Consider the following 16,907-nt stretch of genomic DNA (forward strand, 5'->3'; position numbering starts at 1 on the left):
CTGTTATACATTAAGACAGCCTTTTTACTCTCCATTCATTCAATATTATCATGAAAGCAGATGTTAATACATCTACTATAGAAAAATGACTCCATTTACCTATAGTTTGTGTTCCATATAAACATCCCCCTTAATCACTGGCCAAAACTTCTGCCAAATACAGAAGTAAAGGGGGCAATGTCAAACTCATATACACTGTGAAGGAGACACACTGCAGGTGCAAAAGCGAGAGAGAGAGATAGCCAGAATATTCCTTGCTTTTATGTAGCCCAGCCTACTGTGGAGACAGAACTAGAGGAAATGGAGTAGCTTAAAAAAGGAACTAAAATGTATCTCTGTATTTCCACAATGTTCATTCATAAAATTAAACAGTCTCCCTAAACACAGTAAAGTTGTAAACTATTTTCTTTTTAAACTCTGAACCTTGCAACATATTCACACTCCATGTTAAGTTTGGCAAAACCTGGTGCTTTATGGGAGTGTCCATTACTATTCAATAACTGGTCCCAACTACCTAGGATAAATAGCCCTCTGAACCAGTCCTGCTTTCTGTTTATTTGAACAAACATTTCTAACTCATAGTGCAAACTAACAAACTAATTAGACTTTGAGCCCATATTTTCCCCCAAATGCACACAGAAGAATGCAACTGCAGAGAAGAACTCAACAGCATGATCATGGCAGCCAACCTGCCCACATACCTCCAGTTCACACAATGCTTCTCTAGGGTAACTGCATGCAGGGCTGGGGGAGGGGAGTCAAAAGAATGTCTGAGAACTGGCCTTTAGACAAGAACAAACGTATACCCCTAACTTGGAATCTCAATTTATAGTACAAACTGCAACACAAATTTGATACTGCTTTTAAATGAACTGCATATTTTAAATAGCCCAGAACTGAAAATTATTTTCACTAAAACTGTCACATATTTTCAGTATACATCTCAAGTAACAATCTAGTATCACTAGAAGTGGTATTATTGTCTCATATAAACGTAGCATAATTTGCTGAGTTGCTTAAAAAGAATTCATACAGCATCACCATCACATATCAATAGTTGAGTTTACATAAATTCAAGGGTTATTTTTTTTCCATGGGGAAACAGACTGCAAGAAGTTTATTTTTGTATTTTCCTGCCATAAGAATCAGGAACAAGCACAAGGGAGAGAGAAAGGGCGGGGAGTCACATCCTGATGCAGAATGAACAAATAAGGCTTTCTGGTCCTCTCAGACTTCCTCAGATCACAACTGGAAACAGTCCCATAGTTTGCACATAATCTTAAAGCCAATATCCTTTCCCACACAACACAGCCAGAGTTAACTGGAATAAACAGATGCTTAATTTATACATTTTTTATTGGGGAGGAATCAATACTCTGTATTTAACTTAAAAGAAACATCTAATTTACCTAATGCTAAGGACTGCATCACACAAGACATTTTGCAGTACTGTACATGCAAAACAGTCATTCCACATTGCTTGCACAGACAACTATTACATGTGAATCTGCTAATCAGAGTTAACAGCAGTGATTTCTGCAATCATAGCAGCACTTTTTCAAACTACCACAACACTCATTGAAATTCTTGCCAGTTATATTCATGATTGATTTACACCTTGCAATGACCACAAAATGTATTCTTAAGGCAGTAGAGACCACTTGTATGGGGAGAAAGAGAATCTGGGAACTGATTTAACCAATACTGCTTGAAGTTGACAGTAAACCTTTAAGACAAATATGCAATAAACAGTTTGACTAGGTAATTCAGTCAAGAACTGCAAAACTAAGGTGGACCTAGAGTTTCTGAATATGTGAGTTCTCAGTTTGTATTCTGAGACAAGAGCTATTTGCTAAGTTGTGCAGCAACATCGTCCATTAAAATAAGGATAAATCCCTTCAAAAGTGGAATAGCTGTTAATCATAGACTTCTCTCAACAACCTATGGCTTCTTTAGAAAAATTAACTTTTTGCAGTGTTTTTTTAAAAACATAAATAAAAGCATCCAAACACAATAAAACTGTAGCCACAATTAAACTGGTTAATGAAAAGTGAAAAATTGACAGGACACTTCAAAATTAAGGCCCTACACATTAACACTTCCTACAGAAGGTGGCATTTGTGACATTTAACTATATATTAATTTTAACGTGTGAGCTGTCAAAGTGCCAGTGTTCAAGAAAGTGAGTAACCATGTTCCTTGTGACTCCCTACAAGTATGGTGTGTTTTCAAGTGTACGGAACACTGGTGAGGGTATAGCTCAAACTTTATGTTTCATAATCACCCATAGTTCCCAGGAGAAAAGAAGCAGCATGAGCTATTTAAATAACCACATCAAGATGATACAAGAACAAACTGTCAGCACCTCTCTGCTTTCACAGGAGAATATATGTTATTTTCATTCACCCATTGCACAAACAGTAGGAGAGAAAGAGTCAATAAATTACAAATCTTGTTGATGTGTGAGCAAACCATACTATAACATTGCTTTAGTTAACTAAGTCAGTGTACTGGAAGAAGCGAAGATCACCAGTTTCGAAGCAATGATTCTTCAACATCAACTCTGTTGGACTGTCATGTTGTTCAGATGCCTGATTGTAATAGAAAGTATTCTATTCCCAACTTAAGAATGGAAAGTGAAATATTGATGGACAACAAAGGAAGATCAAAGGCTCTCTCAATGCAAATCTTAAAAAATGTAGTATAAAAACTGATAACTGGGAAACACTGGCCTGTGTGCTCCAATTGGAGAACAGCCTTTACCAAAGGCATTCTGGACTTTGAAGAAGCACAAACTCGGCAAAAAGTAGAAACGAGCTAAGAGGAAGGCACATTTGGCAAACCCTCACCGTGATCAACTCTCACCCAGAAACCTATGTCCCGACTGTGGAAGGATGTGTGAATTCAGAATTGGCCTCCAGTCACTTACAGACTCACCGTTAAGACCATATTCAAGGAAGACAATCTTATCCGGCTACAAGTGATCGCCAAAGTCAGTTAACAATTGACTGCAACAGTGCACCATCAAGTTAACCCTGTTTCAGAATCGGTGCCCAATAACACTTTCCCTTAAATCAAAACACGACCAAATAGTCTCTTACCTAGTACTTACAAAAAAGCACAACATTAAGAAAGCAATACTGGGCAAATTGGGTTTGGCAGAAGAGAACAGCAAGTGGAAGGGGTAGCTCAAGACCCTAACTGGTTGGCAGAGAGGAACACATTGAAGAGGGCAAAGTTGCTGTCCGAAAAGCTGTTTAAAAATGTGATTTTGCATCAAGGATTTATTTTGTGTGCATCTGCTGAAGGATGTAAGCTGTATTTCTGAACAGAGACAGAGAAATGTGAAGTGTAAATCAAACAGATAACACAAAGGAACCACCTGCAAGCAGTCAATTATGCATTTTATATGTATGTTATCTGCTTGATTGTTTCGCAACTTTTTTGTGGGGGGTTTATTGGTTTGCACAGCACAAGGATATTTATGGAAGCATTTTTTTTGCATACTGCTTTTAATCACTAGAGAAGATGGTTCTTTAATAACACACTAACTACAAGGAGACAGGTGAATTAATAGAGGTTATTATCATACTGTATTCCTAGCTCAAGGCAAGATCATTCTCCTTTGGCAGCATAGAGTGCAACTGAATCTCAACTTACCACAAGTTATATCTTCATCAGAATCTAGTGGAAAAGTTGTACTCCACACTACAGATAAGGAATCTTTCAACTCTTTCCCACAAAAAATAAACTTCCCTACATGTTGAAAACTAAGTATCAGAGAGAAATAACCAGCTACTGTAGTTTCTTCCAAATTTGCTACTTGTTTTCAGGGTGGTGGTGTGGCTGTTTTGTATGCAACTAAATTTTACTCAAAACAGATCCAGTGAAATTAATAGATCAATGTTACATCATGTCTATTCATTTAAATGGGTGTACTCTATGACTAACATTGGATACAACTCATAGGTGCTGTTGAATGAATGACAGCTCCACAATTTTTAAATTACAAGGCCAAAGACACTTTGAGACCAATTAAAGCATTTGTCTGGATATGTGAGGGTTTAAATCTGAAGGCAGCCCTGTTTAGGGAAGCGTTTAATGTTTAACAGACTATTGTATTTTTAATATTTTGTTGGAAGCCGCCCAGAGTGGCTGGGGAAACCCAGCCAGTTGGGCGGGGTATAAATTGTTGTTGTTGTGTAGTGGAAATCTCACCTCAACTTCCCCAAGTGTGTAGGTTTCCTTTCAGACCTTTCTGTGTTTAGCATGAAGATCTGAAGGTTTCTATGGGATTTCAGTGAACATGCTTAGAAAACATCCCATAATCAGGAGCCCAGATAAGACAAACCTGTTAAGGTCTGAAGAGCAGTCTGTGCAATCAAGGATCCTTGGGGTGGGAGAGCACTTTTAAAGCCTTCTCACATCTTGATAAAAATCTGAATACAGCTTTGTACAAAACAGAATCTGGATGACAGAAATGCCTTTCATTCTAGCCCTATTTGGGCAATCTGCTCAGCTGCAAACCTACACACAACTAGGAAGAATGAGGGCAAGCCCACTTAAGGCCCTTGACTTATGGAGGTTAAAGGTATGATTTTGAAGCCTTCTTTACTCGTGGAGGCTCCCTGTTTCAGACTCTTGCTCTACATGCATTGGAAGGAGACAAAGCTGGCCGGGGGAAGCAGAGCTTAACACACCCATCCATGCTTCCATGTAAATTTACACATGAGCAGAACACCCAAACAGCATGTAGACTACATGTAAATGTAACAGCCAAGTAGGACTTCTGTTATAGTGACACACCTGACGCTAGATGTGTAGCTTCTGGGCAACAATACATTGAGAAGCCAGAATTCTCTAACTCAGTCTTTCTATATATAGTCACCAGCTCTCACCTCAGGGAGCAACTGTCTCCAAGCAAATATCCAAATGAGAAATGGTATTTGCCCAAGTTTCAGGAAGAGAACCATGTGTATTGCTTCCACGTTATGCTGTATTTACAACAGACACAAACTCTTAAAGTCGAATATGCGGCATTTCTCCATACAGCAGATTGCAACATGTGCAATCACCACATTGCAACTCCGTATTTTGCATTGGAAGGCTGTACACAGAGCACTCTCTCCTGCAGAATTAAACAGCTACTAATCCTGTCGGGGAAAGTGGAAGCTACACTGGGGGACCTACGCCAACAACAGCCTCATCCACGACTGCTGCCTGTCCTGACTGAAGTTTGGATACTATGGAATTCTGAGCAGCACTATGATTAGCAGGACAGCTTTGTAGCACGGACAGTATTTGGGTGGCCTGGGCAAGTCTTAGGCGCAACACCTGAGGATGGGAGAAGAGTAAGACATTGGGCCAATTAATTACTACCACTGTTTGCCTCAGCTTCAGAGAAAAGCCACCTGGATGCACTTCACCTGTGATGTTCTCTTCTCAACCAGTAGCATATCAGATTTCCATTTTTTCTATAGCCAGGATAGGTAGTAGAAGGGGAAGAGTGAGGAGTCATCCTTCAACCTGTCTCCCATACAGCAGTATGAGAGATTCAGCCCCCAGAGTCCCTATTAGCAATAAACTCGGTGTTGCACTGAGTGTTGCTGTCTTTCTTGCCGCTATCCTGGCATTAAAGGATCGTGGCTAGTCAGTGGAGAGTGAGAAGAAGAGAAAAAATGCTTGTGCATTCTAGCTTTAAAAGCTCATAATGAGGAGAAAATGAAGGTTTATCAGAGCAATGGATAGATATGGATCGCTAGCCAATGGATTATTAGACCAAGCTTGTACACCAGTGGTTTTCAACCAGTGTGCCGTGTCATCCTGGGGTGCCTTGAATGGGCAGGGGTGCAGTGGGCAACACTGGCCTCTGTCCCTCTTTCCTTCTCTCCCTCCTCTGATGCCCTCTCATGTCTCTGCCTCCCAAAGGCTTATGTGGCTGTTTGTTGCAGCAGTCCTAGCTACAAGCTACCCAGGCGAATGGTGCCTCGGGCTGGCGAGAGAGGAGGCAGCTCTCACTGGGGTGGGGGGAGGCAGCTCAAGAGACCAGGGCAGTGGTGACCAGGCGAGAGGAGAGGAGGCTGAGGACACACTCCACTACGGAGGGTGTTCAAAAAGGGGTGCGGGGCTGCCGGCTCTGCAGGCAAGGGGTGACATAGCTTGGCTTCTGAGGCTTAGAGCATGTTTCCCCACAGGGGAAGCCGTGGACTCAAAAAGGTTGAAAACCTCTGTTGTACACTATTGTCGCATTTGTTCTTAGCTAATCCTTAATCAAATCAATTCTATTCAGAGTGGCTTTTATGAAAATGTCTACTTGCCTTACTCTCCGTCAGCTCAAGAGATTGTGACGGGACTATAGGCCCTTTACTCTCAAATCCATACAGATGAACCTTCAACAAAAGGTAAATGCACTTATTACCTCCAATCTGCATACGAAAAAACTTTGTGTTACTAAACCTCACCTAATTTCTGTGGCACACGCTATGCAGATTTCCCACTCTATTGGCAACACCCTCAATTTCTTTAATACATTCTTACTATTACCATCATTTGCATTAGCCCATGTTCTCCTTATATTTTATTTAATAAGTTACCTCTGCTCCAGCCATGAGAGGGAAAGGAAGAATTCCCACCTCTCAATGCAGCTGCATTCCATTCTCATAAGCACCAAGGGGCTTTCTGAACCCCAATCTAAGGCCTTGCATACCAGTGATATTAAATGTAAATATTTGTAGATTCCCAAGTAATATAAAAATATGTCAGGAAGTTACCAATCACGATTTCTGTGAGTTTTGTTTGAGTGCCAAGTTTTATGAGCTGGGTCCTTCAATCTTCTCAACAGGAAGTACATGGAAGGCATATAGAAATTCACAGAGTGGACTTAGGCTTGTGCTCTTATTTCATAGACACCATGCTCTTGGGCATGTTACTCTCTCACCCTTGGCCTGTCTGCACAATAGGAGTAGGGATTCCTATTATCTTTCATAAAGAGATAACTTTTTTCTATTAAAAATAATAATCAGATCCAGAATAGTATTTGTTGAGTATCAGTTTGGGAGTGCATTTCCCCATCTACCACAACAAATAATGCCTTTAGATCAAACCCTATCGTCAAGAGGAGGCATTGTGCAGCAGGTCAGACCTTGCATTAAATTCCCCTGGCACCAGGAGCATTTTGTGACTGGCACAGGTCTAACTGTGGCCCCGTGGAGATCTCCAAATGCCAGGTTGGTGACTGACATTTCCACCTGGCTAGCCCCTCCAGCTTTTTAAAGCAGGAAAGCAGAAGAGCTTATTTATTGCATTTATATCCCACCTTTTCCTCCAAGGAGTACATGATTAATCCCCCTCCTCAATTAATCCCTACAACAACCCTGTAAGGTAGGTTAAGAAGCTGTGACTGACTCAAGGTCACCCAGTGAGCTTCGTGACTGAGTGGGGCTTTGAACCCTGATTTCCCAGGTCTTAATCAGACACTTTAACCACTACACTACACTGGCTTCCTAGAGTACTTCTGCTATGGAGTAGCTATATTAAATTAATATTAGAGAAGGATCTGAAATATTTTCCTTGAAGCTTGAATTTGTTTTCTTCTGGATTGTTTTCTTAGATGTTTTAATGTGTTGTAAACCGCTTTGAGTTTTTTCCTTTAAAATATAAGAGTATAGAAATGAAATTAATAACAATAATGGTGATAAATGTCACTGCAAAAAAGGTGCCTAGACTGCCCATGGCAACTAGAACAAGACTTCTTTCCCCTTATACTTAGCCAAAGTGCAATAAAAAACTTAGAAAGGTATGAACTTCGTTAAGATCAAGCTGGCGGTATACCGTAACATCTTGTGTGGCACTGGCTATAAAAATTCCTATAAAAGGGGGTTACAACTCTTGTACAAGTCTTTGCTTTTCCTGAGTATTACAGTTTATATTGAGAATTAATACACCTTGAAAATGCAACCTCTCCACACAAATAGCACAGTTGGGACTTTATTCATTTGCTAAATACGTCAAAGTCTCGACCATAGATATCAACAAACAATGCCATACACAGAAAAAGGCTATACTGACAAATTACATATAAGGAAACACACAACCATCCTTTCTACTACTAGAGTTACTAGATGAAAACTGACACAGGTGCAGATGAAAAGCAACTATACATGTACAAACAAATGGCAATTTATGAATGTACATGTATGAAGAAAGTTTACTTGAAATGTCTTACTTTGATTATATAAGGTCCCACTCATACAACAATCCAACAGTTAACAACTGTAAAAGATTGAATTGCTGAGGAGGGAAGGAAGAGTCATCCCAAAATTAAGTATTTATTTGAAATTTATGTTATCTACTCTCATAACTGCTTCTGCTTCTGTAGCCAGAAGGCTCACTAAATGAAGAGGAAAATAAGCACATGGAGACTGGATGCTGAGAAGCAGCATTCTTTGCTGAACACAAGCATAGCCTACTGAAACATTCTGCAATACTTTTCAAGTGTCATGAATACCATCAGTACACCCTGAAGTGGTCTGTAACAAGCATAGATCCCTACTGCCTCCGGCATAGACAGACACACACAAAGTTTAGTCAGTTCCTGTACTTTGGCCAAGCAGGACTGAGTCATTTTTGCAAATGACTCCAGCTGCTTCTCCCTGCCCCCCCCCCCAAAAAAATGTCTGCAGAGAGAAACTCTTGGAACAGAAACAAAAATCCCATTCCTCTTTCTCCAAGAGGAGGGATAAAGTATGTGATATCCCAAAAGCTATTTTCTTATATAGGGAACTTGCTTATTGTACCACCACATGTTTAGAAATGGAAAAAATCTCAGACCTATATTTCTTCCTTAATGGGCTTTCCAATGGAAAGGAAAGGGTTTTGTTTTTTGCAAAAACATAAGGCTAAAGAGAAATGCTTATGTTTATGTAGCTAATGAAGTTAATAGCTCCTACTAAACAACCTTCCCAAAATAGATATTCCCAAAGTACGTCCATAATTTTTTGAGTACTCTGCACAGTCCTTGGAAGCAGAATGTCAACACTGGTTTCCCATTAACAAAGTTTATTGGAAAGCCAAAGACAAAGGGATCAAAGATGACACTGACATGAAACATGGACTAACATCTCAACACAGGCAGATTTACACCAAACTATTTGCAAATCATTGAATGAAACATCCAACATGAAAGTTTAGGATCAAAGTGGACCCCTGCATCCCTAACCAACACTGAGAAGCAAGCTCAGCTGCGACTTCACCCTCCAAATAAATACTGTACATTCAGGAATGATGTGAGAATCATTCCTAACCACACCAGACTGAGTAAACAAAAAGTTACTCTGCGACACATAAATGTTTCTCTCCCCACAACCCTTGCCTGCACCCTCAATGGCATGTTTCTTCTTTACTTCTCTCCCACCCATCCCCCTTCCCAGCTTTCAAAGGTGGGGGGAAAAGAGCTTTCATCAGGCCAAACTGAACGCGACTGCCAGCACCCTTCCCCGCCTTCACTCCTCCCTGAAGAAGAAAAGAATGTTCATTAGAACTGCACCGTCCATCCAATCAAGTATCTCAACCAAAAATCCCTCACTGCCGCTAGATTTTGGGGTGTGTGGAGAGGGGCGGGAGGAAGAGGACAGAGACAGCGATTATTAACCCTTGCTTTATCTAAACAGGACCCTTTCCCAGACCAGCCCGTAGCGAAAAAGCTGTGCCTCTTTACATCCTCTCTCCCCCACCCAACTCTTCCCTTCCAAAGCAAAAGTGGGATCCAGGCTCCCATACACCCAAGGCGGCCAGCCTCTTTCTTCAGTCACTTAAAACGCGGGGGTCGAACTCAAGGCACCCCCACCAAATAAAATCCTCTCCTTTCCCCCCCCCCAAACAACAACAACCCAACCCACAAGTTTCTCTCCCATCCCTGCCCTTCCCTCCAATATGAAGCTACCCCTCCAAAACCTCGCATCTCTTGCTCCCGCCGGCGAACTCACCAACAAACTTTCCACATTGACTGGAGACCTGGGGTCCCGGATCATGGACTCCAGCTTCCTCTGGCGCCCCGAGATCCCTCCTCCGGATTCGGGCGGCGGCGGCGAAGCGGACATTTTCACCGCTTGCTGCTGGTGGTTCATTCTCCCGCTCCCCGAGGGTCCCTCGTTGCCGCCGCCTTCTTTCTCCTCTCCCTCCCCGGGCGCCTAGGGAAGCCCGGCGACGGCTGTCCGGCAGCGGGAAGAGAGGGCGGCGGCGGCGGCGGCAGCAGCAAGCGAGGAGCGCCTTCCGCCGCCAGCGCCGCCGATAGGTATCTGCTTCGGGGCCTAAGGAGCGGCCCAAGGGGACCCGGCGGGGCCGCTCAGTCCCGGCCCGCTCCGGCCAGGCCTGCCTGCCTCAGGAGCAACAGAGAGCGGGGCGCCCGCGGCCACCCTCGCCCTCCTCCACCAGCACCGCCGCCGCCTCCTCGTCGTCCCCCGATTGGGGCGGGCGCTGCCGCCGCTGCTCCACCCGCCCGCTTGGCGTCCCCCGCCGCCACCTCCGCTTCCCAGGCATGAACGGCCCGCGGAGGGGGGAAGGTGGGCGGCGGAGGGGAGGGGAGGGCCGGTTCCCGCGGGAAACTGCCGCCGCCTCCCTCGCCCCCCGACTAGGCGGGAAAACCAGTCACGGCCGGGCCCCCCACGCCGCCTCGGCCATTTTGCACCAGGTCAATACCCGACGGGGAGAAGGCGGGAGGGTAGGAGGGAAAGAGGGAAGCCAGCAGCAGAGGAGCCCGGCTTCCTCCCCCCTCCTCCTCCGTTGGAGGGAGGGAGGGCTAGGCCCGCCTCGCTGGGATCGGGCTCCTCTCTTTCTCTCCGCTTCTGTCACTCAAGGGGTCCCCCACACACTCCCTTTCCAAGTTCCTGCCCCTTCACTGGAGCCACCGCGCCACCATTTCCCTCCTTTCCCCGCTCCCGCCTCAGGGAACTTATTCCTATCGCTGCTCCGGCTATGGCCTCCTCGTTACCCACAAGCCTCCGCTCCTCGCCCGAGCCCCGCTCGCAGGCAGGCAGGCAGGCAGGCGAGCGAACGAGGGAGGCGAGGAAATGGCCAGGAGGGGTTTCCCACCCACCCTCCTCCTCCTCCTCCTCCTCCTCCTCCTCCCTCGCCCTTCGCATAGCTGGGCAGCCAGTCACTGGCTCTAACTATGGACTTTTTACCTCAGGCGGGGAAATGGGGTGGGGGTGGGGGGGTCGGTTGGCGGCGAGGGAGGGAGGGGGCGGGAGAAATCTGAGGGGATGCTGACGCGCATCTTGCCCCCGCCGCGCAAAAGGGGCTGGGGATGCGCGCCCGGCTGAGGCGCAGGCATGGGGGGGGGGAGGAAGCAGCAAACGTGCCCTCAGGCGATCCGAAATAGCAGGGTGACTCCCTTGCCTGCCTGCCTGACTCAATCAACTCAGCAAAACCACCTCCGCTCCCCAACTCACTGCCCGGTGTGGGAGCGAAAGGACATACACACGCGCAACGGGACGGAACGCGCAACTTGTACACGCAAAACGCGATAGCGTGGGTAGCGCAAGAGCGGTGAGCCTCCGGGAGGCGGCCCCTCGCGCGACGGCGGCACGCAAGACCATATAAAGCTCCCGAGGGCGAGGAGGGAGGGGGCAGAAATTGAATCCGCCGGCCGCTCTCGCGCCCGCCAACGATTTGCCCCGCTTTGCCCAACGGCCAAGCGAAATTTCTCCAGCTGCCGGGTTAAAGCGAGGCGGCTCTCCTCAGACGAGGCTGGTCTAGAGTGTCGTGAGAGGGCGGCAAGCGGCTGTTCGGTTTCGTTCCTAGAAGGTGGTTCTGGTGGGGTTTTTCTGCATCAGCAGGTGCCAAAATAACGGGGTCAGACTAGGCACCTTGATTTGAGGGGGGGGAGGAGGGTCACCAAGCCTCAGATTGCGGGGTGAGGCCTAGGACTACTGTCTTAAATCCAATAAATAATAATAATAAATACAATTTATAATTTCAATACTTCTTCTTAGAGGTTTTATGACAACCAGGAGGTACTTAAATTTATTAAATAAATACAGCGGTGGGCAGATAAGAAGTTGTAAATAAATCAAGCTACCTCTGGTGATCGCAAGCGTTAGATCTCAAAGACAGGGCAAGGTGCTGACGGGTTTGGATCTGCTGGGTTCAAAGCCCTGCATCTCTCTCAAGGGGCCTCATCACACAGTAAAAAAAGGAAATAATGAATGTCCCCACCCAATTTCTACACTGGCCAGTACAAGCGATTAGAGCTTGGGATGCAGTGGTAAATCCACAATGCCGCTCCACTGTGGCCCCTCATTAGGATTGCCTTTTAGGACTCAGCTCTGGTATTGGAAGGAAAATTCTGCTCAGCTCTGGCACAAATTCAGACTTGCCCATAGGAAAGCTCAACAAATGGGGTCTTAAAAGAATTCCTAGTTGCATTAAAGTAGATTCAATAATAATGATGATGATGATGATGTGTAGGAACTGCAGGACTAAATCGGCAAAGGGTACTAAGAGATAGCTTGCTAATTCCTAAATCTCTAATAGGTTGCATTGGTTTCCCATTGAGCACCCAGACCCGCTAATTACTATTCCACCACCCATGTAGCACCAAAATGATATTGCTGTTTAAGCATAAGTTTCTTCCATTATTTCATTTATTAATATTTTTATTATAGCAGATTCTGTGGGCAAGCTTACCTCTAGTGAACACAACTTCTAATGTTACTTTATATACATAGGCTGAAATGTTCCGATATAATCCTGAGCACACTTACTTTCAAGTAAGTCCCCGTGAAGTTAATAAACTCACTGTGAAGTATTTGTGTTTATTAGGTTATTCTTCTACTTTCTCCTGTAGCTATCACAGCATCTCCAGAATCCCAACTCTGCTCAAAGCCTCACATGCACCCTCTCAGCACATCTAGTTGCCTCAAGTGCCTGAAGAAGAGGTGGGGGGTGGGGGCCAATGAACAACAGGACAAGAGCTGAGAATATCTTTGATATCTCTGGATCATCCCTATACCTGGTGTGCATGTATTTGCATTACTATGTTAAAAGCTTACCAGAGCTTGTAATTCTGCAGAGCAGCAAGGCGTCTCTGGATAGAACATGTAGCATTCTTCTTTATTTTCTGAGGAAACAAAAAAAAAAGTCTTCAGAGATATGCTTTCATCTACTTACCTTTGCCCTGGAATTTCTTTATCAATCCCTGGATGAAGATCTGTCACACACAATGAAAAAGACAGCTATAAGTATATAGATAGAACCTCTGATATTTCTAATAACTGAGTCTTGGGACAAACTGGCTTGCTCCGTTGATGGGAAGCCTGTCTTTTACCATATGCTGCTGAAAGCAGCTGGGGAGCGCGGGCCGCCAACCAGCTGGGAGGTGGACGTGCAGCTCCCCCAGCCACCGCCAAGACTGGAAAGGTTTCAACATCCCCTTTATCATCTTCACTGTCATCAAAAACACTGTGTCACTACTCAGCTCAGGTACAACTGGTAACTGGTGCTGCAGCTTAGAAAAATGCAAAAATAGTTATTTTAGATCAAAATTCTTCTTTTCCACTTCCACAAAACCAATTTGCACAGTATATGCTTGGCAGTGGCTGGGGGAGCTGCACGCTCGCACCCCAGCTGGTTGGTGGCCCGCGCTCTCCAGCCGCTTTCAGCAACATATGGTAAAAAGTTGCAAATATAAGCCGCACTTTAACTTTTCAGGGTCTGAAATTGGGAAGGGGGGTGCAGGTTATATTTGGGCCAATATGGTAGTAGACCCCTTCTCCGTGAATTTGTGTTATTCTCTTTTTAAAGTCATCCAAGTTGGTGGCCATCTCTGCCGCTTGTGGAAGCAAGTTCCATAGTTTAACCATGTGCTGCGTAAGGAAGTGCTTCCTTTTATTTGTCTCTTACCTTAAAGAGGACTTTCACCAGATAATTAATTAAACCTACAATCATTTTTATAAAACTAAAATCCTAAACCTAAACTAACTAGAATTAATTAACTAATAAGCAGATAAAACAGATCCTTAGCCAATAGTGTTGCAGGCAAAAATGCCTTAATTCCTTGGTCTTGCCAATTAAAAAAAAACCCTCAGGAGCTGGTTGGCGGCCTGCACTCCCCAGCCACTTTCAGCAGCATATGGTAAAAGGTCGTGAATATAAGCCACGCTAACTTTTCAGGGTCTGAAACTGGAAAAAAGTGTGGCGTATATTTGGGAGTAGTTCCTTTGTCTCTTACCTTAAGGAGGGCTATCGGCATAGAAAAGATAAAAATAAGGAAGGCGACGGTCATTTTTATAACGTTGATACTGGTACCCTCAAGCATCAGTAGTCAACTGCCGGTTGTCATCTGTTGAGCAAGCTTCAAATCATAAGAGAACAGAGAGAAGAAAGGTGATTGGCTGAGTAGATGATGATGCCATAGGTGGGTTCCGTTGAGTCATTGTATATTCATATCTCAACATCTGCTTCTTCAGAAATTGTAGTTTGAAAAGTCAGGGTTGCCAACTGACCATATCTTGGCCTCCTTTTGTGCCTTTCAAAAAGGACCAGCCTGTGGAGATGTACCAGTGAAATACGTTATTTGCATGGATTTAAACATGATCATGTACTCATTACTGGAGATCAAAATACTGTTAAGAGTTATAACTATGTACAAGGCCCCTAGTTCAAAATATGGCAACCCTAGGAACGGTTCTTTGTAACTACTGTACATACCACATTGTGAATTTTGGCCCTAATAAAGTTTTTCTCTACTGTGGTGACTGCCTCCTATTTTTGGTTTTGGTTTCTATGCCTCAAACACATGCATGAAATACAGAAATGCAAAAAAGAAGCTTTTTCCAAGCATCAGGTGAATGAAGAAGCTGTATCTGTTGAATTTCTTGGGGTTGTTTTTTCTCCCCTTCTTTCCTGAAACATTCCAATACAGTGCCACAAGGGGAGATTTTAAACCTCCTGTTATGTGTTCCTTCAATTTGCAATCCTCATCTCCAGAATACAATAAACGGAGGCTCAAACAATCTCATTTTCTCCACCTTTGTACAGCAGAAGCCACTTCTGACTTTGAATTACGTATGTACAATGTTAGAGTTAATTGCTTTTTGTTTCATTCCACCCTGTGTACTGAGTAGAAAACTTGCCAAAATGGTTTGAGGCATATGTACATCCATGTGTACATACTCGGATCTCATGTCATTGTGTGGAGATTCTCACATAATGTGTGATGCAGTCGACTGCTACATGCAAGAATCTTCCGTTTTAAGATGATTAAATATTAAAAGGTATTGACATGAAGGGCAGACATTAAATAGTTGATTTCTTTACATAGTTGTTGCTGGCCACAAAGAATATCCCCAGTGCCTTTTTATGTTCTCACAGCAGTGAATCATTTCTCCCCTATGTTTCAGGGTTCCTGGCCCATAATTTGAACCCCTGGGCATTAATCTTCTTTTCAAGCAATCATGCAATTTAGTTGTGCTTTGTAGCAATCACAGTAACTTCACAGTTTGTAATGTGACCCTGGAGAGGTCATTTCAGTACTGCTAACACACGGTTTGAGTTTATCCCTGGAGGTGCATTCCATTGTCTCTCAAGACAGACAGATGCCAACAGCATTCGTTGTCAGTTAGTAGTAGAATCATAGAACTGCAGAGATGGAAGGGACGGCGAGGGTCATCTAAGTCCATCCCCTTGCAATGCAGGAATCTTTTGCCCAACACGAGGCTCTAACCCACAACCATGAGTTTACCTCTCCTAGTATTGTATGGGTTTAGCTTGGCAGTTAATTTTATTATTTACTTTTTATTATTTACTTATTTAAAGCATTTATACCCTGGTCTTCGTTTAGAAAAGTTCCCACAGCAACTCACAAACCAATAAAAATAACATAGTCCCTATCTTCAGGTTTACAATCAAAAGGACATGCAAGAAAAAAAAAAGAATGGGGAAGGAAAAGGAAAACTGTATTGGAAGACACAAGATTTACCCACCCGGGAAGAATGGCAGATGAAGTTGATGGACTATATGGAACCGGCGGAAATGACTGGCAGAATCCGAGACCAGGGAGAAGAGTCGGTAGAAGAAGATTGGGAAAAATTTAAAGATTATTTACAGAAACACTGTAAAATTAATGAATGTTAGAAGGATGCTGGAATGAAGATATATGGCTTTAGCAGAAATGTTATAAAGAATTAAGTAAAAATATACTGTTAATGGGCCAAAGGGGAAAAAATAAGGTTAGACTGTGTTAAAATAAATTATAGGACAAAAACTGAGAAAGATGGAAAGGATTTGCTGAAATAGCTAACTGAAATAGAATACAAAGAAGGGAGGTGTGAGGAGGTCGTCGAAACAAGTAAATGAAAGATAAGATATGGAAATACTGGATGTGTTTTTAATTGTTTCTGATTTTGTTTTTGTTTTTGTTTTGTTAAGGTAAGTAGTGTTTTTTTGTTTTTTATGTATTGTATTGTTTTGCTTTGTTTAACTTTTTTTCTTCTTTTTGTAATCTTTAAACTCTTAATAAATATTACTTTAAAAAAAAGGAAAAGGAAAACAATAATACTTAGGCACAACATTCTAATTTATAAAGAATTTATAATGACCACCTTTGATGGAAATGGGCTGATCACATATTTTTTTTAAACACACCCACAAATAGGGCTTATCAGCCTGAGAAAAAATCATGGTGACATAGCTCCTGGAACTGCTGTAATACAGCCAGTTGTTGTTGCACTTACAGAGCATGTCTGAGACCTAGGCAGAATCTGCCACTTTGTTGTGGCAGGTAGGCTAATGTGGCCCAAATTGATACCATCAAACCCAAAGCAAATGGGGTTCTTCCTCACAAGGCAGTTGGTAATAATTGTCTCCAGAAGAGGGGCCTATCCCAAATGTTGAAAGTAGCCGTGAGGGGA

The 16,907-nt window shown here is 43.5% G+C and overlaps 1 protein-coding gene across 14 annotated transcripts in view; it reads right to left on the minus strand.

Moving 5' to 3' along the window:
• The window catches only part of ROCK2 (Rho associated coiled-coil containing protein kinase 2), a 73,520-nt gene extending 62,414 nt beyond the window's left edge, over positions 1-11,106 (minus strand). For 4 of the 14 annotated variants that reach the window (XM_083607033.1, XM_083607038.1, XM_083607041.1 and 1 more), the window contains exons 1-2: positions 9,984-11,105; positions 6,318-6,389 (exon numbers count right to left, since the gene is read on the minus strand). In XM_083607033.1, the coding sequence (XP_083463159.1) occupies positions 6,318-6,389; positions 9,984-10,124 (213 nt within the window). In that variant the 5' untranslated portion in view covers positions 10,125-11,105. Of the gene's footprint in view, positions 1-6,317; positions 6,390-9,983 lie in introns of all 14 variants that reach the window. The other 10 variants (XM_083607044.1, XM_083607034.1, XM_083607043.1 and 7 more) reach the window with 6 other exon arrangements.
• Between the last annotated feature and the right edge of the window lie 5,801 nt (positions 11,107-16,907).

The sequence above is a fragment of the Podarcis filfolensis genome (genome assembly GCF_964270895.1).
Source record: "Podarcis filfolensis genome assembly, chromosome: 3".
NCBI classification, from domain to species: Eukaryota; Metazoa; Chordata; class Lepidosauria; order Squamata; family Lacertidae; genus Podarcis; species Podarcis filfolensis.